General features: G+C 41.1%; 1 protein-coding gene across 12 annotated transcripts; it reads left to right on the forward strand.

Annotated features, from left to right (window-relative positions):
- The first annotated feature begins 1,518 nt into the window (after positions 1–1,518).
- LOC147007670 (uncharacterized) lies at positions 1,519–22,474 on the forward strand. 12 transcript variants are annotated; one of them, XR_015054017.1, is made up of 10 exons: positions 1,537–5,307; positions 8,578–8,732; positions 10,963–11,477; positions 15,441–15,498; positions 15,603–15,780; positions 16,798–16,898; positions 18,200–18,248; positions 18,769–18,880; positions 19,923–20,003; positions 21,597–22,452. XR_015054017.1 is itself a non-coding variant. In XM_085866619.1 (8 exons), exons 1-3 carry the CDS (start codon positions 4,372–4,374, stop codon positions 11,222–11,224), a joined length of 474 nt encoding a protein of 157 aa, XP_085722745.1. In that variant the 5' UTR covers positions 1,616–4,371; the 3' UTR covers positions 11,225–11,477; positions 15,441–15,498; positions 15,603–15,780; positions 16,798–16,898; positions 18,200–20,003; positions 21,597–22,451. The 12 variants fall into 12 exon arrangements, 4 of the variants coding, with proteins under 4 accessions (XP_085722748.1, XP_085722745.1, XP_085722749.1 ...); XR_015054015.1 differs by having other exon boundaries at positions 1,526–5,307; positions 18,200–18,880; positions 19,919–20,003; positions 21,597–22,456; XR_015054016.1 differs by having other exon boundaries at positions 1,526–5,307; positions 18,200–18,880; positions 21,597–22,456.
- Positions 22,475–23,214: the final 740 nt, after the last annotated feature.

The following is a 23,214-nucleotide window of genomic DNA, read 5'->3' on the forward strand; positions in this document are numbered from 1 at the left end:
AAAAGCAAAACGAAGTGACAATGTCAGGGTGGACTACCTGACGTTGGTATCTGATAGAAATGACGGCCATTATTCTGGCCCAGAGTCTCTTTCTTGCCTTAATTTAAGATCAATTCTTTCAACTGATTGACTTTTCTGCCAGAGTGAGTTTTATACTCGACAGACTTCTCAGAGCTTTTTGTTCCATTATCAATTGGATTTTCAATGACGGGCTCTCCAGGAACGTCTTCTGAATGCGGTAATGCATGAGGTGATGAAGGTACGGTCGTATCAGGTGTGAGGTGGCACCTGCTCCTTTTAAGAACTTTGTTACCAACGCTTATACCATACGAGTGAGGCGTTTTAGATGTAGCTGAAGAATAGATAGCACCCAACTGTTCCCAGATCGATTGATGACCAGTTCTGACGAACTTTGCTTCCGACCTGGAGTTCAGGGAGACGTTCAGGAGAATGTTTCTGATTGTATTTGTAAGCATCTTTTTCCTTGGCCTTGTCATCGTTGCTGTTCACGATATTAGGGTCGATTTTCTCTGCGTTTGTTCGAAGAATCTGTGACAAGGTTGGCATGATTGTGTTCCACCTTTGATCCAGCATCAACTGTGCAGGGCTGAAACCTGTCGGCTCAAAAGAAGTGTTACGCCAACACATCAGCCCGAGATACGGATCAGGTTGGATCAGGATCATTTTCGCAATGTGTTCCGTTTTCTTCGGCACATCAATTTGTCTGTGGATACTTTACGCTTGCAGTCACATGTTCAAAGCCATATTTTCCAGAAAACTCCATAAATTCCTTGGATGCGAATTGACTTCAGTTATCTGAGATAAGAATATTAGGAATGCCCCAACGAGCAAAGGTTGACTTTATTTTATGAATGAGCATTTCACTTGTGAGAGAGGGCAAGTGTTTGAGCTCGTTGAATCTCGAGTAATAATCGCCCATGACCAGATAATGTTTCTTGTCGAACTCGAGGATATCAGCTGCTATCCATTCCCACGGACGAGACGGAAGGGGAATCGGGATTAATGGCTTTCGCTTTTGAGCAGACCAGTACTTGATACAATGACCACATTTACTGACACAGTCCTCGATGTCCCCACTCATACCGGGCCACCAAATACAATCATTGGCTCAGCGTTGATGCTTCCTTCCTCCCTGATGTCCATCGTCATGAATGCTCTGAAAAATCTCCACCTTCATGTCAGTTGGTATGACGATTCTAGTGCCATACAATAACAGTCCTTCATCGACAGATAAATGCCTACGATTTCCCAGCACGGATTGAGTATATCCAGACAGTCATCCATGTACTGAGGAAAACCATGGATAGTGCAGTTAATAACACGTTGCAAAACAGGATCCAGCCTGGACGCATCTCTGATGACATCTAACTTTCTCTTGGACGCTGGAAAACCTGCCTCAACTCCATGAACGAATGCGTTCACCTCTTCTGACAACTCACGATCCGAGGCATGTTCTGGGAGTGGACTGTGGGACAATGCATCAGCAACAACCATGGACTTGCCTGGCACGTGTTCTGCTGCCACATTAAACTGCATGAGATGCAATAGTACAGCGGATAAGCACAATAATTGTGCGTTTTATGAGAAAAGCATGAATTTTCTGACATAGTTAGTGAATACCACAAGGTTTATTTTCAGATGTGGAGGGAAGTCAGATTTGACCTCTGAGGACCATGAGAGGTCAAAATCCAAGATGGCCGCCAGTCCACTGGGTCTCATGTTCAAACGCGTTTAATTTTGGAACTAAACAGTGGAAAAAAACATTTAAGGTGTCATTTCCAACTACATTTGGAATGGCCATTCGTTTGGTGATACTTTTGAGATTGCCAGAAGCCAAGGGAATGCATTTCAATCGAGGTCAAGGTCAAATTACGTTATATACTTTTGGACATTCTTTTGGTAAAGACAATGGATTGGACCAATGCAATATAGCGAAACTTTGCTTCCATTTTGACACGATAGGGATAATAATACAAAAAAAAATTAACAGAATCGTCCCATGCTGTTCCTCCATTTCATACTTTATTTATTGCAATGATGATGATGGTAATGGCAGTGATCAAAATCTAACAGCCTCCAGAACAGAAGCACAGTGCAGTGCACTTGAGCGCAGCTTTGGCACACTTGCATCATCCAGTGCATCCTTTCTCACAGCGACAGAGGATCAATTCATGGCACGATTTTGATGCTTCTGGGAGAATGGTCCAAAGCGGCTGCCACCGAGTTGTTTCCTTTGTCCAGCCCCAGTCAGATGGCTCTGACATCTCTGGTCCAGGACCAATGCCTGGTTCCAACAGTTGGCCTGGGAGCAAGTTCGCTTGATGTGCTGATTGAGTGCTGCCTGGGTTGGACGAATGTTCTCTAGAGTTCTAGACTTCTGTGTGAAGAGCTGTTTCCTGGCATGATTCACTTCTGTGCTCTCACTGGTTCGGTCATACATTAGCACTACAAATCGCTCCAGCAGTAACAATGATCCTTCACTGACCTCACTTGGCATGCATAGGAGTTCATTGAAAGCATCATTTACCTCTGGGAAAGACTTCCAAGTTTCCCAGGCAGACTTCTTTCCTCTGCCAGCGAATGCAGATACAGTTTCACACCCGGTGAAAGCGTGAAGGACTGGGAGAGTCAGACACTGTGTTGGATTCATTGTGGTAACCATTTCGTGAACAGCTATGTCATTAAAGCTTGACCTGACACCAAAGGTAACCCACAGCTCATTAGGAGCTGTCTTGCTGAATGAAGCTACAGCCAGTACGACCACATCAGTATCAACGGTACATATGGTCACCTTCTTACACCCCTTTTGCACAGCATCTGCCACATGCAGAAGTCGACGAGTGTCGGCCTCCTCCTGCGAACATGGGGCAAGGCAGGCCAAGTATGACTCAGCCGGAGAGCAAAGGACTCCACTTCCATCTGTTGCATACAGTTCCTTGTCCTCTGCTCGAGGAAGATGAACAACTACGCGTGACAGGAAAGCAAACAATTCGGTTTTGTTATCATCGCATCGAAGGAAGTCCTTCCAGTTCTTTGGCATCGCAGTAGGAGCCACAACCTTCATCACCCGTGATGGACCAAAGTTTGTTTCTGCCATTAAAATAATTTTTAAAAAAATCTCCAAAGGTATTTCCTTTCTTCTCCATTACATATTTTGTGGGTCATCCATGTTTTTTCTGCACAGTCTGGTTCCAAAATTAAGGATGTTTGAACATTAGACCCGGTGACTTGCGGCTATCTTGGATTTGACCTCTCACTGTCCCCTCAGAGGTGAAATCTGACTTCCCTCCACATCCGAAAATAAACATGATGGTATGCTCTAACTACGCGAGAAATTTCATGCTTTTCTCATAAAATGCACAATTTGTTAAAATATGAGAGCTTATCCACTGTACGATATTAGAACACATGATATAATGAACGACGCAGTGAGCTTCATACTTCACACGTGTACGTGACAGAATAGGAAACAACAACAACAACAACAACAACAACACAATTCCCCTGGCTATTTGGAATCCGTGTCGTTGTCTATGACCCTTTTGCTTCCGTTTTTTTTTTCCTTCTGGTTGTTTTTGTTTCTGGTTTTTGTCATGGGGAATGATGCATGCCGGGAGATCATGACCGGAAGTGTTTATTTCTTTATTCAATTATTTTTTTTACCCCAAGTTAATTTTATACTTCCGAAAGTGATTTTTTTCATGACAGGAAGTGTTTATTTCGTATTTAACATAATATTTAACATTACCGGGAGTGATTTTGAAACTCTTTCCGGAACTTATATTTTCTTTTATTCTTGACCAGAAGTGATTGTTTATTTATTTATTTATTCAATCATTTTTTTCCCAAAGTTAATTTTAATAAAGATATCTCCCACATCATCAAAAAATAATTTTTAATCGTGATTTACATTATTTGATCGCTGATCCCGAATCCACGCCGAAGTAACCGGAAATTGCGTCAAAATCATTCGCTGTGTGGCGCTGACACGTACCACGGTAAAGTTGGCAAGTATACAGTTGTGAACACGTTATAAGTAAAGTCAGAAGTGAATGTAAGAAGAATTCTACGTTCGCTTCTTGGCTTTGCCTATTCCATATTACTCCATAAGATAATGACGGAACGATGCAAACGACAACGCAATCAGTTTGTTTTGAAATCAGTTCAGTTCCCATGACAACAATGACTACAGCGTCACAAAGCCCATCGGCGGAATGCATTGTTCCGTTTGTTTTGTGAGAACATTCAGTTCATTCCGGCACTTTTGTTGCAGCGAAGTGCTGGGTTTTCGTTGTGTTCCTGAGTTATTTTAAAGGAAACTCGTGGAACACTTGCATTGAGTTTCAAAACATGTTTCCGGTGCACCAGGTGCGTCGCGGAGTCTGGGCCGTGAACAGATCTTACCAGGTGAGTGGGAAACGAAGAGAAAGAGGGTCGATGATGGACGGAGGGTAAAGGGTTAAAGATCCGATTGATGAGTTCAGAGAGGAAGTTACAGGAAAGGAAACAGATTGTGATATGAAATAAACAATTACAGTTTAATGACGGTTAAGTAAACAAATGTCCTCTTATTTGTTGCTCCAAACAAACCAAACTTGGTGTGAAAGGTTCGATCCGTTTGTTGGGCCTGTGATCACAACGTCAGGTTTAAACTTCAGTTCCCAAGGATCGAATTCACGAATAATTGTGAAGGAAATCGATTCCTCGGGTGTGTTCCGTTAGCAAGCAGCTTGATAACCGCTTACGGGGCGGCTTGCTTCGTTTGAGAGTCGGCTTTTTGAGAGGACGAGTTGTGTTCGAAAAGTGAAAGAAAGATAAATTAATGGGCGGTCAGAAGGACGAACGACGGCCAAGCTAACATATGGACCTTCTACAATGTATTTTTGGGAAGGAGTTTTGCATGTTTGTAGATTGTGAAGAATTCGGACGAAAAGTGGAAATAACAATGAACTGGACGCTTCAACATCGCCATGTGTGATCGTATAATCGTAGGAATTGTCACAACCACTGATCGAAATCAAACTGGATCACTGATTTTCTGAAGTAAAAGAAACACTGCTCACCGGCCGCCATCTTGGTACTCCCCACCACACACACAAGGAGGGACACGTGATGCCGACGTGCACACCGGCCGCCATCTTGGTACTCCCCACCACACCCACAAGGAGGGTCACGTGATACCGACGTGCTTTGCAATTGGAATTAATAACAAACAATTTTTGTGTGTGGGAAGTGAAATTTCACAGGTAATCGGATGTCCAACTCCTATCTTAATTGGAACCACAGGTGAGGTGTCGGCCGTGTTGTTTTACTTTGATGGATCACTGGAGCTGAATTTGAGTTCTCATATCTGAAGTTAATCTTTCTGTCGTTCATTCGTTCATTGGGTATTTCGTTAGTAAACGGCAATTGTGATGTAAAGGGAGAATGGAAATTTATTTTGATAATAAAACAGTTTTTACATCAAGTCAGGGGCTTAATTATTTAATTACATGCTTCAAAATTCACATGGACAATATTAAATAAGGTGTGTGTACATGTATGTGTGTACGTGTGTACATGTATGTGTGTACGTGTATGTGTATGTGTGTACGTGTGTACATGTATGTGTGCACGTGTATTTGTGTACGTGTATGTGTGTACATGTATGTGTGTACGTGTGTACGTGTGTAGTGTGTATGTGTGTTTGTACGTATGTATGTGTGTACATGTGTACGTGTGTTTGTACGTATGTATGTGTGTACGAGTGTTTGTATGTGTGTACGTGTGTACGTGTGTACATGTGTACGTGTGTTTGTACGTATGTATGTGTGTACGAGTGTTTGTATGTGTGTACATGTGTACGTGTGTTTGTACGTATGTACATGTATGTGTGTACATGTGTACGTGTGTTTGTATGTGTGTGTACGTGTATGTGTGTACGTGTGTACATGTATGTGTGTACGTGTGTACATGTGTGTATGTGTGTATGTGTGTTTGTACGTATGTATGTGTGTACGTGTGTTTGTATGTGTGTACATGTGTACGTGTGTTTGTATGTGTGTACATGTGTACGTGTGTTTGTAGGTGTGTACATGTACATGTATGTGTGTACATGTGTTTGTACGTGTGTATGTGTGTACATGTGTACGTGTGTTTGTACATGTATGTGTGTATGTGTGTACATGTACATGTGTACGTGTGTATGTATGTTTGTACATGTGTACGTATTTTGTATGTGTGTACATGTACGTGTATATGTACATGTGTACTTGTATGTGTGTATATGTATGTCTGTACATGTGTACATGTATGTGTGTACATGTATGTATGTGTGTACATGTGTATGTGTGTTTGTATGTGTGTACATGTATGTATGTATGTGTGTACATGTGTACGTGTGTTTGTACGTGTGTACATGTATGTATGTCTGTACATGTGTAAATGTATGTGTGTACATGTATGTGTGTACATGTGTACGTGTGTTTGTATGTGTGTACATGTATGTATGTATGTGTGTACATGTATATCTGCACATGTGTACATGTATGTGTGTACATGTGTACGTGTGTTTGTATGTGTGTACATGTATGTATGTGTTGAACACACAAACAGTGTTTTGATTGATCTGAACCGATCATGACCTCGGACTATTTGGAGGTAACATCTGAGCATGAAGGGAACACCTGGAGGGAATGTCCGGCCTGTTTCAGCTCTTTTCAGTTCAAGCTTCATTTTCAGTTCGTTTATGACCATCAGAAGAATACAAACACAAGTGGTAGTGCAGCATTGGACGTGTTTGTGGTTCCACAACAAACCGAAAAATTTAATAAAGGACCATCGACTTACTATGTATGCAAATATGAAGGAAACATTTACGCCCCGCCCCCTTTTAACGCCCCGCCCACACTTTTGTGACGCTCTCACTTACATCTCTCATCCGAACTTCGTTTCCCTTTTCTGGCAACTTCAACAAAATTCAACAAATAGCGTAATACTTGTACATGGACATTACAACACATGATATAATACTACATCAGATAATGACGGAACGATGCAAACGACAATGCAATCAGTTTGTTTTGAAATCAGTTCAGTTCCCATGACAACAATGACTGCAGCGTCACAAAGCCCATCGGCGGGATGCGTTGTTCCGTTTGTTTTGTGAGAACATTCAGTTCATTCCGTCACTTTTGTTGCAGCGAAGTGCTGGATTTTCGTTGTGCTCCTGAGTTATTTTAAAGGAAATTCGTGGAACACTTGTGTTGTTTCAAAACATGTTTCCGGTGCACCAGGTGCGTCGCGGAGTGTGGGCCGTGAACGGATCTTACCAGGTGAGTGGGAAACGTAGAGAAAGAGCGTCGATGATGGACGGAGGGTAAAGGGTTAAAAATCTGATTGATGAGTTCAGAGAGGAAGTTACAGGAAAGGAAAGGACGGCGTTCAGAGAGGACGGCGCCCAGGTTCTTTCTGACGACGGTGACCTGGTTCTTTCTGTCTAAGGTGACCAGGTTCTTTCTGACTACGTCGCCCAGGTTCTTTCTGACTACGCAGCCAGAATTTTTCCTCTTCCAGCGGCCAGGTCTTTCCTACTACGGCGGCCAGATTCTTTCCGACTATGTCGGCCAACTTCTTTCAGACCACGGCGGACACACTTCCATCACAACCACTTTGTAAGATGCTTAGCAAATGGAGAAAAGCAATCAAAGGAGGTGTGTGGTGAGCAGAAAGAAAGCTGCTTGTTGATGGAACATGCCCACTTGTGTTCGCAATATGGCCACCATGGTCAGATTTGAAACGATTCCTGGTTATTTCTTCAATTGTGCTTTCAGAGAGGACAATATTGAAACATGCAGTTCAGACTTTTATTGTGACTTCCACTTTTCAACCTAATTCTTTAAAATCTACAAACATCCAAATTCGATCTCCACCACCTCCCTCTCCAAAATGCACAGTGGAAGGTCCACAGATAATCTTGGTGGTGGAGCTCCCCCTTCTGACTCCCCATTTATTGATCTTTCTTTCCCGATTCAAGATGCTCTATAACTGTTGCAAACACAATCAATTTGTTTGGGGAAGTTGTCACAAGAAGATCGAGTAAAACTGAAAATGACGGCCAGGCCAGCATCTGCTCGAGTTCCACGATAGTAATGTTTCCTTGGAGACCGCCGTGTTGTTCAGCCCAGCACTCCCTTCCATTGGAGTGTTTCCTTGAGCACTGTGAAACGACCAAGTCACTTCCCAACGGGACACACCCATGGTGTCATCCTACTATTAATTTGCAAAAAGTCACTGACTTTGACACCAATACAAATTATTATAAGGGAACCAAGCTATCAAGTAGCTTCATATATTGAAGAAACATTTTAAAACGGAGCAAATTGGAGCATTTAAATTGATTCATTTGTGGCAATTAATGCGAATTGATGTTCCCATGTTGTGTGCTCAATGACAGAAGATTCCATTTGCATTTTTTCCGACTTCATCACGACCCCATTTTGAATCCCGTCGGAGCATGGGAAACTTGCTCGTTCAAATAACATGATTTCATTAAACTTGTCAATTCCTTGTCCACAGATCTTTGGTGAACGTTCCTTTCTTGGGACGTTGGACATGGGACAACTGATGTCGCTCTGGGGACGCTTTGAGCATGCAATCGGAGTGATCTCTCTTTTCGTCCTTCTCGTGGACTTGGTGATCAACATCTATCCCTGGGTACACAAACACTTCGGGTAAACAACACATTCTGATATTTTTCTTCTTTGGTGACCTTCATTTACTTCTTGCTGTTCCTCTTCGCAAGGATTCATTTTTATTCTGGAACTTAATTCAGAACAGCAACCGATGATCCCAATGAACCTCTTTTCTGCTGCAAATATGTTATTATTTGACATATATATATATATGCCTTATTGCCTATATGAGCCTGGTGTTGGCGCAGTGGTTGGGGCAGCGGCTTGGGATCCAAAAGGTCCTGAGTTCAAGCCCCGTTGGGCCACTGAATTAATACACCAGAGGGTTGACTCAGCCTGTCATCCTTCCGAGGTCGGCGAAATGAGTACCAGTGTACTGGGCCGGTGTGTACCCCGGTAAAAATAGGTGTACCATATCCCTGTGTCGTAAGAGGCGACCAGGGTTGCGTCAGGAAGGGCATCCGGCGTAAAACATGTGCCAAATCACTATGCGGGTCATACAGATGATCCGCTGTGGCGAGCCCTAACGGGAGCAGCCGAAAGATGAAGAAGAAGAAGAAGAAGATATATATGTATATATATATATATATATATATATATATATATATATATATATATATATATATATATATATATATATACACATACCTATATATGTGTGTGTGTGTGTGTATGTTGAGGATTTGCAAATGTGGGAAGGGTTTGAAACAGTGTCGCACTTACTTTAAGTAAGTCTTCTTGGGTTGCTTTACACAGCTTATTCAGTTGGAGGAGTGTGGGAGGGATCAATCATTAACACAATCCGAGCCACCTGGGTTTAATTGATGAGATGAGATCTGATTGGCTATATATGTGTGTATGTATATATATATATATACATATATATACATATATATATATATACATACATATATATATATATATATATATATATATATATATATATATATATACATATATATATATATATATATACATATATATATATATATATATATATATATATATATATATATATATATATATATATATATATATATATATACATACATATATATATATATATACATACATATATATATATATATATATATATATATATATATATATATATATATATATATATACATACACATATATATATACATACATATATATACATACACACATACATACATATATATACATACACACATATATATATATATATATATATATATATATATATACATACATATATATATACATATATATACATATACATATACATATATATATATATATACATACATCTTCTTCTTCTTCTTCTTTCGGCTGCTCCCATGAGGGGTCGCCACAGCGGATCATCCGTATGATCCGCATAGTGATTTGGCACGTTTTACGCCGGATGCCCTTCCTGACGCAACCCTGGTCGCCTCTTACCACACAGGGATATGGTGCACCTATTTTAACCGGGGTATTCACCGGCCCAGTATACTGGTACTCATTTCGCCGACCCCGGAAGGATGACAGGCTGAGTTAACCCCCTGGTGTATTAATTTTGTGGCCCAACGGGGCTTGAACTCAGGACCTTTTGGATCCCAAGCCGCTGCCCTAACCACTGCGCCAACACCAGGCTCATATATATATACATACATATACCTACATATATTCAAAAATCATATCATATCATTCGTAATTTTTTTTTCTCCAATGCCTTTAAAAAGTGCACACCGCCTTTCAAATTTTTCATCTTTTCTTGCCTTATTGCCTGGAATTAAATTACATTAAATCAGAAATTTTGTTTTGATTTTCACTTGGAAGTTGTTGGTTACGGTGTGTCAATAAAGGAAGAAAAAGTCTGGTTTAATGCAATTCAATTCCAGGCGATAAGGCAAGAAAAAGTGAAAAAATTGAAATCGGGTAAAGACTTTCGATAGGCACTGTAAAAAAAAAAAGAAAAAAGTATATATATATATATATATATATATATATATATATATATATATATATATATATATATATATATATATACCCGTATGTGCGTGCGCATGCAGAGACACACACACACACACACACACACACACACACACACACACACACACACACACACACACACACACACACACACACACACACACACACACACTGTGCAAAAGTCATTTACACAGTCGTGTATATATTTATATTTATAATTACGGCTGCCCATGCTATTCTTCCTTCATTTTACCAACACAGTGAAATGTTCTCTAAAACGAAGTTTTGCTCATTATTGTGTGTGTGTTGCTAGAAAAGACAACAAAGATGATGAAGATGAAGGCATTTGCGAAGATCATGACGATGATTGTGATTGTGCAGATGACGAAGATGATTGTGATTGTGAAGATCATGATTGTGATTGTTATTGTGAAGATGATGACAATGATTGTGATTGTGAAGATGATGACAATGAGTGTGAATGTGAGGATGATGACAATTCAGAATGTGAAGATGGTTCCTGGACGGAAACATTGAGTGTTTCGTCTTGGTGGCCGTGGTGTCCTACTTTTTGAATCATTATTTTTTTTTATTTCCCAATTTTCAGTTATTTATTTTTTCCCAATATTTTTCTATTACAATCATTTGCTTTAATCATTTAATTTCCCTTTTTTATGGTTCCCAGAGGAAGCATGAAGTGTTTTTGTCCTGTGATTGTGAGGATGTTGAATGTGACTGTGACTTTTGACAATGACAATGTCGAGGCTGGAAACATCGGGAATGAGCTGAGAGTTGATCTCCACAATAAGGTGCAAGTTGTCCCTGCAGGTGAGCTTTCAAGTTAGTTTGTACATTGATTGATGTTTTCATTTTGCCAAGTTTCCTCTTTATTTTCCTCTTCCCATTTAACATAATTATGATTAATTTTTGAATAACTTTGTTTTACGTTCAGAGAATAATCATATCATGGTTGGAGTTGCTGTGTTAGCAATGCCGGTGTCACCGCATTACCAAATTCTCCAATTTTTTCGGAAAATTCTGCTTCATTTCAGTGTTTTGTTTCTGTGTCGTGATTGTGTTATTTATTTGCTTTTCGACTTTTGTTGAATCCTCGATGATTCCTGAAAGTATTTTTCAATTCCAATACCCCTGTTTCTGTAAATTTTGCACAAAATTTGATCAGGAAGACAATCACAGTGTAATTTGGGGAAAGTCACCTATCTCTGGTGAGCGGTTATAGGAGGAATGCTCAAACTACATTTTAAATGAACATGAATAGCCTTGTGGAATGGACGCTCTTCTCCTGATGAAGGGCGTTTGTAGTGAGGCTGTGTTTCGTGATATAGAGGAGCTGAAGAGTCTTTGAGGTTTGAGGGATCTTAAAGTGTCTTCGCTGTCTGAAGGGTCTTTTTTGTACACATAGTCGAGGCTCGTGGAAGAGCTGCCACACTGCTCTTCACAGACTAACAGCGGCATTAGGATATAACAGACTAAAACAGGAAGCAAAACATGCATGGCATGGACAAGATGGACACAAGGAAACTCCCAGGAGGGAAGACTGAAAAATTTAACAGAGGAGGGATTTGGGCGGGGTTAACAAGGGCAGAAAAGATCATGTTGTTCAAATGGTGACGATCTGAGATGGTGGCGAACAGCTGTCTTGAAAATCTGGAAGGAAGAATGCGATTGAACAGGAGATAGAAGTTGATTCTTTAGGCAAGAAAAAAGAGGAACTAATGATTGGATGTCTGCAGTGACCTGGATTTTGATAGTTTCACAAGAAGGGGGTTGATGGTGGACCTTGTGAGCCCTGCAGAAACCTGGGGGTGACAAAGCACAGAAAGATCAGAACGTGCAATCCTGGAAATGAGGTGGTCAAAGACAGAGAAACCATTGACCTGTCTGCGGCAGTGAAGTGACAGCCATAGGTTCGTCCTCGACTCAGATTCAGTGAGGGAAATTCCAATGATCTTGAAGGCCTTGGTTTGTACAGCATCAAGCAGGGAAAGATGTGAGACGGGAACCAGCCCAGAGGATAGAGAAAAGTCCTCCACCAAGCTGCTCATGAAGCCCTTGGAGGTGGACTTGAGTTCAGGTGTGCCAAGGAAGGACTTTGTATGACGGAGTGTGGTCATTTGGAGAATGGCTTCGGAGGCCAACTTTGAAATGTGGTTTGCCCTAAAAATATCTTTGCTGATAGTGAAGCCCAGGAGCTTTATTGAATGAACTTCCTGAAGAGGATTGGTAAGAAAGTAGATTTGCGGGAGGAGGTGGGTCAAGAGGTGTGGTTTGTCAGACTATAATTTTGGAGAGAAATGAAATAAGAGCGTGAGATTTGTCAGATTGAAAGACATTCCAAGTCTTTGGCCAGCTTGTGATTTTTTTTCCAAGGCCTGAAGAGAGGGCAGATGCTGCAGCCTGCCTTCCTGAAGGATAATTGATGTCACGGCAGAGGGTGGAGTCATTAGCAAATAGATAAAGAGGATTTTCCAGAGTCAGCGAGATCATTGTTGAAGATCAGGAAAAGAACTCGGACCACTGCTTGGGCATTCCAGTCTTGACAGGGTGATGAGATGAAAAGATTCCATTGAATGACACACAAAGGTTACGAGAGAGGAGGAAGTCATTCAGTCATGTATGGAGTTGGCCTTTACAGGAAGAGAGTTTGGAGAGGAAGGCAGAATGCCAGACTGCATCAAAAGCGTGAGATATGTCCAGAGTGACGGCCCTGATCTCATGTCTGATTATCAGGGCCTCCATTCATTGTTTGGTGACTCAAAGCAGAATGTCCGATGTGGAGTCGAACCCGACAACATTTTTCCCCATTACGGATGACCTTGTATGTTTTTTCTTATCATTGAGTGAACTTATGAGGGAATCTTGAGAAATTTCGAATTGAACATTGTCCCATCGATATTTACTTTTATCGTTTTTCTTAACGAACGGGAATGAGCACCTTGTTAAAAATGGGAAGAAAGGGGGAGGGGAGGGCAGATATTTGCGGTGGGGGGGGGCAGAAGGGGGACAGAGAATTGGAAGTAGAGTGAGGGGTGGTTGAGGACTTGTCATCGGTGTGGTGAGGTGGGGGTGCTTTTTAGGATTTGTGGTTGGGGGAACTTTGAGAACTTGGGGGGGGGTGGTAGATGACCTGATGGTGGTTGAGGACTTGGGGTTGGGAGGGAATGAACTCAACTGCAGCTCAAGTCTACTATTTAGAGCCAGTATGGCTGCAGGAGGTCACCTCAATGACTTTTAATGGGGTGGAAATATTGGTGGGGATTGGCAGTCGCTTCAGTGGCAAAGGCTGGGGAAATTGCGAACATGTCACAAGGAAATGTTTCAAAAGTTATGTCAGTCTGGGACAAAGGAAAGACATCATCATCAAAGGGAAACATTGGATGGAAGCGTACACTCGACAAGCGTGATGCACGGGCATAATTCTGGACTGCGAGGTGAAACGGGAGCAATTATGGACAGTGTAAAAAGTTCAATGTAGCTTGTGAGAATCCTGTATCATCCAAAACAGTCTGAAGGAAACTTCACAGGATTAAAAATCAAAGCGGGATGCTCTGCACAAACTGATCATAAGACCTGGCAATGCCCATTTGTGGGGCCAGTGATCCAAGGAGTTGCACAGGCAATGGGCTGCCGAGTCGTGAAGGAACGTGATATGATCTGATGAGTCATCCTTCACCTTGTTCTCGACGATTGGACGTGTGCACATGTGGGGACGACCCAGGGATTTATACAGCTCTGAGTGCCTATTTCAAAACTGAAAGCTTATGGCGGTTTCATCATGGTGTGGTGTATGCTTTTCTGGCATCACTTGGGTCCACTCATTCCATCAGAAGGCAGGGTTGATGCAGCATGCTACATTACCATCTTTAATGATCATCTGCATCCCATTATGCAGAATTTCTTCCCTGCTGGGAGGGGTGTCTTGTTGGCCCCTGATGAAGCGATTTCTGCCTTCATCAAACCGACGTGAATTGGAGGACTTCCTTGTGGAATAATGGTGCTACATTCCAGTTCTGCAATTCTCCATCCTTTTTGACTCCATACCATGTTGTATCCATGCCTTTCTGGATGCAAGTGGTGGCTCAACAACCGAAAAGTAACATTCTTTTGATGTTTCCAATTTTTGTTCACTCTCTGAACATCCAATGAGAAACTGCTTCCTAAAACTCAAATACATTTGTCAAGCATCACCTTCCTTTCTTCCATCGGTGTATCTTCCCTTAATGCAACTGGGATTTCGACAGCTCTTTATCCTTTCTGCCCCAAGAAGACTTTCCCGATTTCTAATCCCGTGAGACATCGTTGAGTTTGTATTGAAACATTCTTTGTTTCTTCCTCAGCCTTTGCTGAGTCTCTTTCATCACACATTCAAGATGAGGTGGAGTTTGAGTGAGGAACACACACACACACACACACACACACACACACACACACACACACACACACACACACACACACACACACACACACACACACACACACACACACACACACACACACAGTGTGTGTGTGAATTTGATGTTAAAAGTGAGGAGCAAGAATTCATGACAGGTGACCAATTGAGTGAGTTAGAAAATCTTCAGAGGTTTTCATATTGTTAAGATTCCTGATTATTTTGTCTTTTTATTGAAAGTTGTGATTTTTGGTTCACCTTTTTGATGGGAAGATCATCTTCTCGAAGGGTCACGGTTTAACGATCGCAAAGCCGTAAATCATCTCACAGCATTGCTAAATTCAACAAAATTTTACTTCCACTTTCTTTTCCATCCACAGTCCAATTGAATTTCGGATTTTCTTCGTTATTATTGAATCGTCACTGCAATTTCTGAAGGTAATTTTCAGTTTTTATATTCTTGATTCTGTTGAGTTCGTACACGTGCTGATCAAACAGCCAATCACAGCATAATTTGAATATAAACACCAATCACTCAGCAGGTTATCAGACAGCTGCTCTCTCAATGACATCTTTAAACTTCTTCTTCCTTCCATTCATCAAACTGCAATGCCAGGAAAAAAATATTTTGCTGACTGGAGATGAAGCACCTTCTCTCCCCCCTTGCCTCCCTGAAACCGCAATGTCCAATCAGCAGAAAACAATCTGCCCACAGAGCAGGTAAGAGAGTTTTTTGAGGATTTTATATTTACCTGTTTGCTACGAGGGAGAGAGAGAGGGCGATGATCACATTTTGTTGATTTATCCTCCACCATAAAAAAACACACACATGTAGAAATGGCAACGTAATTGTTGAAGCACTGTTTCAGATTTCATTCCAAAGGCCTTTTTGGTACGAGGGATGTGCAGAACACCTTATTGCAAGTTTCCACATGACGTAATTGCATCATGCAATGATCATCCAGCACATGCATCTCAGGCACGCTCAGGTTTTGGAAGTGACAACACATTCTGAGCAAATTTGAAAGTATTTCCAAGACACCAGCAAATGGATCATCCAAAAACACACTGATCACATTCTTTAACAATTCATTCCATTCAGAAAATGAGAAGAATCAAATCAATGAACACATTCAAAGCAGGGTATTCCATTTGCTATTTTACATGGCTCTTTAACGTGAGGAGAGGAAAGGTTTCCAAAGAAAGATCAGAAGATGTTATCAAGCTACAAAATGAAGACGTAATGTGCCAATAAGTTGACGTCCCTGGATAATGACTCCTGCTCAGGACCGATGCATTCGCTGACCCATCAATACAATTGGTGCCAAACTACCCAGTGTGCATGACACACTGTAAACACACTCCCTGTATATCAACGCAGTGATTGGTGCCGGATGTGGACTCACCCGGTTTTGAAATTGTTACCTCCACGTTTGATCCTCAGGGGAAAGCATTCGACACAACGTGGCACGACATGATTACGTCACAATGAAATGGACATGTAATTATTCAGCACGTTTCTCTGTCACAGGTTTGACCCTCATCTGTGTCCCATTACGTCACATAAATAAATCGTATCAACAAGAATCACGTATTCGCTTTTTGTTTCATGACGGAGAAGATATTATTGGTTTGTCAAGCAAGATTTCACTTTACCGAGTTGTGCAACACAAGCCTCTGTAGATCTCACTGTAATTCCATATTTTCTCTTTCTTACCCTCTGTCTCATCTCCTTAGACACACATTCGATCAAGGAGATAAGGCTGAATGAGGGATGTGCGTAAGTTGAACTGGAGAGTAAAGATCGGTTTGAGGAACGAGACGTTCTGTCATGTGAGGTGAGTTTTCCACTTGGTTCATCATCTCGCAGATGAAAGGAATCTTTGAATGATAAAACTTCACTGTCCATCTGCTTTCTGTCATTGTGTGATTCCGGAATGTTTACATCACACATTTGGTTCTTGATGCGTTGGGAATTAGAATTCTTCTTTTTGGGATGATTCATGGATGTTTTTATTTTATCCTTCCTTTATTCTTAGATTTTCACCTTTTCAATGTTCTCTTCCTTTCCTGAAAATTTTTACTTCATGTCCTCACTCTTTTTCTTTAACGGCCACAATTATTCCCACAATTATTCTGGGGTTGGCCGGGGGTAATCTTTGACCCAAGTCTATCACAATTGTGCTCCCAGATATCTCGAACCAACCAATGGAAAAAAAACTATCTCTTGTCTGGCATCACTCCATCCAAAAGGAGGGGAGCAGAATTACCAGCAGATTGGAAAGTATTCAGCAGAGTACATATGAAAGACATCCAAAACATAATCAGTTGTCATTGTGGTGCAGGTGAGGGGTCCAAAAAGAGTTTCCTCACCACAACACAAGCACTCAATTTGGACCCTGCTCCCACTCGGATTCAAATGTGGCAGGAAAGCCTGACGGGTGATTACGACACCTCCAGATTGATGCTGCAGCCCAACTAATGCATGCCTGCAGGGTCAACCGAGCCCTGGCAAGAATGTCGATGTTTAAACTGCCTACACGCTGTAGTGGGATGCTGCAAGGTATCCCAAATAAATGGGGATACAGCAATGACCCAAAACTTGTTTCTGCCAAGATGATTCCCAGATGATGACACAAGAGTTATGCTGCTTGTTACCCAAACAAAAGTGTACCTTGAGTGACCTGGGAGGTTTCATTGAAAGTGCCATGTGTTCAAGTATGGCAGCATGTGGTGTGAGGATGTGTCAAGAAGTAGAACAATCACCATTAACAATTAAACATTTCAATGCTGTTACAAGTTATCAAATTCTGCAATTCTAGATCCTTTTTGACTCCACACCATGTCATATCCATGCCTTCCTGGATGCAACTGGTGGCTCAACAACCGAAAAAGTAACATTCTTTTGATGTTTCCAATTTTTTGTTCACTCACTGTGCATCCAATGAGAAACTGCTTCATAAAACTCAAATACATTTGTCAAGCACAACCTTCCTTTCTTCCATCGGTGTATTTTCCCTTTATACAACTGGGATTTAGACAGCTCTTTATCCTTTCTGCCCCAAGAAGACTTTCCCTATTTCTAATCCCATGAGACATCGTTGAGTTTGTACTAAAACATTCTTTGTTTCTTCCTCAGCCTTTGTTGAGACTCCTTCATCACACATTCAAGATGAGGTGGAGTTTGAGTGAGGAACACACACACACACACACAGTGTGAATTTAATGTTAAATTTGAGGAGAAAGAATTCATGACAGGTGACCAATTGAGTGAGTTAGAAAATCTTCAGAGGTTTTCATATTGTGAAGATTCCTGATTATTTTGTCTTTTTATTGAAAGTTGTGATTTTTGGTTCACCTTTTTGATGGGAAGGTAATCTCATCGAGGGGTTACGGTTTAACGATCGCAAAGCCGTACATCATCTCACAGCATTGCTAAATTCAACATAATTTGACTTCCACTTTCTTTTACATCCACACTCCAATTGAATTACGTATTTTCTACGTTATTATTGAGTTCTCACTGCAATATCTGAAAATGATTTTCAGTTTTTATATTCTTGATTCTGTTGAGTTCGTACACGTGCTGATCAAACAGCCAATCACAGCATAATTTGAGAAAAACTCACCAATCACTCAGCAGGTTATCAGACAGCTGCTCTCTCATTGACATCTATAAACTTCTTCTTCCTTCCTTTCATCAAACAGCAATGCCAGGAAAAATTATTTTGCTCACTGGAGATGAAGCACCTTCTCTCCCAGCTTGCCACCCAGAAACTGCAATGTCCAATCTGCAGAAAACAATCTGCCCACAGAGCAGGTAAGCGAGTTTTTTTTGAGGATTTTATATTTACCTGTTTGCTACGAGGGAGAGAGAGTGGCGATGATTACATTTTGTTGATTTCTCCTCCACCATAAAAAAAACACACACATGAAGAAATGACAACGTAATTGTTAAAGCACTGTTTCAGCTTTCATTGTCAGGGCCTTTTTGGCACGAGGGATGTGCAGAACACCTTCTTGCAAGTTTCCACGTGACGTAAGTGTATCGTGCCATGATCATTCAGCACATGCATCTCAAGCACGCTCAGGTTTTGGGAGTGACACAACACATTCTGAGAAAATTTAAAAGTATTTCCCAGACACCAGCATATGGATCATCCAAAAAACACACTGATCACATTCTTTAACAATGAATTCCAGCCAGAAAACGAGAAGGATCAAATCGCTGAACACATTCAAAGCAGGGTATTCCATGAGCTATTTTACATGGCTCTTTAACGTGATGAGAGGAAAGATTTCCAAAGTAAGATGAGAAGATGTTATCAAGCCACAAAATAAAGAAGTGATGTGCCAATAAGATGACGTCCCTGGATTACGACTCCTGCTCAGGAGCGATGCATTCGCTGACTCATCAATACAATCAGTTTCAAACTACCCAGTGTATATGGCACACTGCAAACACACTCCTTGTATCTCAATGCAGTGATTGCTGCCAGATGCGGACTTACCTGGAATTGAAATTGTTACTTCCACGTTCGATCCTCAGGGGAAAGCATTCGACACAATTTGGCATGACATGATTACGTCACAATGAAATGGACATGTAATTATTCAGCACATTTCTCTATCATAGGTTTGACCCTCATCTGTGTCCCATTACGTCATATAAATAAATCATATCAACAACAATCACGTAGTCGCTTTTTATTTCAAGACAGAGAGGATATTATTGGTTTGTCAAGCAAGATTTCACTTCACTAAGTTGTGCAACCACAAGCGTCTGCAAATCTCACTGTAATTCCATATTTCTCTTTCTTCCCCTCTGTCTAATCTCCTTCGACACACGTTCGATCAGGAAGATGAGGGTGAATGAGGGGTGTGCCGAAGGTGAACTGGACAGTAAAGATGGGTTTGAGGAGCGAGACATTCTCTCATGTGAGGTGAGTTTTCCACTTGGTTCATCATCTCGCAGATGAGAGGAATCTTTGAATGATGAAACTTCACTGTCCATCTGCCTTCTGTCATTGTGTGATTCCAGATTGTTTACATCACACATTTGGTTGTTGATGCGTTGGGAATCAGAATTCTTATTTTTGGGATGATTAGTGGATATTTTTATTTCATCTTTCCTTTATTCTTCGAGTTTCACCTTTTCAATGTTCTCTTCCTTTCCTGAAAATTTTTACTTCATGTCCTCACTCTTTTTCTTTTACGGCCACAATTATTCCCATAATTATTGTGGGGTTTTCCGGAGCTAATCTTTGGCCCAAGTCCATCACAAATGTGCTCCCAGATGTCTCGAACCAACCAATGAAAAAAAACAAAACTATCTCTTGTCTGCTAGCATCACTCCATCCAAAAGTAGGGGAGCAGAATTACCAACAGAAAGGAAAGTATAAAGCAGAGTACATGTACAAGACATTCACAACATAATCAGTTGTCATTGTGGTGCAGGTGAGGGGTCCAAAAAGAGTTTCCTCACCACCACACAAGCACTCAATTTGGACCCTGCTACCACTCAGATTCAAATGTGGCACGAAAGCCTGACGGGTGATTCCGACACCTCCAGATTTATGCTGCAGCCCAAATAATGCATGCCAGCAGGATTACACGAGCCCTGGCAAGAATGTCGATGTCTTATCTGCCTGCACGCTGTAGTGGGATGTTGCAAGGTATCCCAAATAAATGGGGACACAGCAATGGCCCAACACTTGTTACTGCCAAGATGATGACACATCAGTGATGCTGCTGGTTGCCAAAACAAAGGTGTACCTTGAGTGACCTTGGAGGTTTTGTTGAAAGTGCCAAGGCATGTGTTTAAGCATGGCAGCATGTGGTGTGAGGATGTGTCAAGAAGTAGAACCATCACCATTAACAATTGAACATTTCAATGCTGTACCCAGACACACTCATGCAAAATAATCTTACAAACATGGGTCTCAATCTCTCTTCCTCACAGAAAAGCTCACGTTTCACTCAACAACACATTCAGAATCATCGCAGCCTGTCCCCAACTCACTGATATTGACCATCTTCACACAGAAACAAAAATGCTTCCTCTCCAACACCACCTTCATGTCACAGGGACACATTTCATTCATGCCACCCAGACACCAGAACACCCACGTCACCACTTGGTTAATTACCCACCTTCTCCCAAACACAAAAAGACTCACCTGCAACTTATGCAATCAACACAAACTCGAGTTTTAACTCGTGTTTTTTTTCAAACAAAACTCCAAATTTCCAGTTTTTCCTTCCTGAGAGTTTCCTTCTGTATCCATCATGTCCACCCCGTGCATCCCCTTTCCTGCCCCCCATTCCTCCCTGCACCAATTGTTTGTTCAAGTCTCCCTCTATTTTGTCCTTCAACTCCACTGTTGGTGTTTCCCCCTCTCTATGCTGTTCCTTTTGTCCTGTTATGTCCTGATCTGTTCAGTGTATTAGTTCTTCCACGAGCCTTGACTGTATATTTACTTTTGAAAACTCAGTCTAACTTATAACCCCTTTGATCCCATTGTCACCCTGAACAGACAACTCTTCAACATCAATTTCCTTTAAGATCTCTGGCAGGGTCCAGTCATTGTGAGATGCTTCCTTGGAGGATGCAGGTTTCCAGTTTGGAAGCCAGTAGCTGATTGATGATAATGATGATGATGATACGATATTTGTTGCATCCTCTGTTTTGCCAGTACTGTGTTGTTGCATGTGAAATAAATATTGAAAATAAATTTGATTGCTAAATATATTTTTGTTTTCTTGTGTTTAATTGCAATTGTTCAAGAACATGAAATTTCAAGTCAAATAGCCTGGTCGAGTAGGGTACGAACATATGATGGATGGTTCACTACATTGAACTGGAATGAATGAAGTGTTGAGGTTGGTATGGTGAGAGGCACCATCTGTTGGTGGAGGAAGAGGGACGGAGGGAGGATAACTCAGCCTGGTTTTTCAGTCTCTTCGGAGTACTCGAGTGCCCTCTGTTTTAATTTCTCTTGACTCGGTTTTCTCGATCTGCTTGGCAGTCCTTGCAGTGCTGTCTTTTGAGATTAAACTAAAACAGCAAACATATTTCTTAGTTCGTAAAAAGTTTGGAAATTGGAGGTACAGCACCGTGTTAATCCTCATTTCAGGATTTTGCTGTAATTCATTTTTATGCCTCCGTTGACGAAGTTGCCAGAGGAATTGTTTTTGTCCATCCATGTATCCGTCCGTGTGTCTGTCCATCTGTGATAGGTTTTCATTTCCGTGATAACTTAAGAATGCTTGAAGGAATCTAAGATAAACTTGGCACAAGAATGTATAATGATGCAAAGATAAACTGATTCGATTATGGGGGCAAGGGTTCAAAGGTGAGATGTCCTGAAAGGTAAAAAATAAAAAATGTTATAATGCTCCTGAAAAAAAGAATGATAGGATTGTGACCAAACTTGGTATGTGTGTATATTATGATGCAAAGCTGAACTGATTAGATTTCAGCATCAAGAGGTTAAAGGTTAAAATTCATGTCAGATAAGAATCTGATACTTGAGAACAGCTGAAGGATTGAAATCAAACTTGGGAGAAGTATGCATAATATGTGGTAATGTGGATCGATGCATATTGGATGAAGTTTCAAACCAAGCTCGGTCTGTAAGAACAAATGGCAATGGTTCAAATTGCTAATTTGTCGCTAATATCAGTCTATCAGACATTCTGTCAGTCTGTGTCACTCACATCAGTTCCACCTGTTGCTCGGTTAGACACACCTGTGCATTAAAACTGCGGCTGAGTTGATGGGAGATTTAATCAATCATGTGTGTACTATTTGTGGTGTTGAAAACTGGCATTTATCAGAAATGCTCAGGACAAAGTGTTGGGATTGGGATTAAAAGTATGAACGTTAAATTGTAAAATTAATTAATGTAACCTCTTTCAGCAAAATCACAATGATATTTTACACAAACAAGAAATATAATTTTTCAATGTGTGACTTTCAAAATGACGTGATCCACCCAGAATGCTCGGTGCACATGCACAGAAACCCCTAGAAACGGCGGTGTTCTGGTCACCATAAAGAATATCTTGTGTGAGAGATAAGGATTTTAATGGCTCGTCAATGGCTCAGCAAGCTCCTGATAGAAGCCGAAAAGATTTATAAAAGTACCTGGG

Source organism: Eptatretus burgeri, unplaced genomic scaffold (genome assembly GCF_056783735.1).
Source record: "Eptatretus burgeri isolate ZD-2024b unplaced genomic scaffold, Ebu_testis_v1 Ebu_testis_scaffold_53, whole genome shotgun sequence".
Taxonomy (NCBI): domain Eukaryota; kingdom Metazoa; phylum Chordata; class Myxini; order Myxiniformes; family Myxinidae; genus Eptatretus; species Eptatretus burgeri.

Bases quoted from the DNA above. Each gene is read 5' to 3' on its own strand.
- LOC147007670 (XM_085866619.1), top strand. From the start codon at position 4,372: ATGTTTCCGGTGCACCAGGTGCGTCGCGGAGTCTGGGCCGTGAACAGA. The intron at 4,429-8,577 runs GTGAGTGGGAAA...CCTTGTCCACAG, and splicing joins CCGTGAACAGATCTTACCAG to ATCTTTGGTGAACGTTCCTT. The intron at 8,733-10,962 runs GTAAACAACACA...GTGTGTTGCTAG, and splicing joins TGGGTACACAAACACTTCGG to AAAAGACAACAAAGATGATG.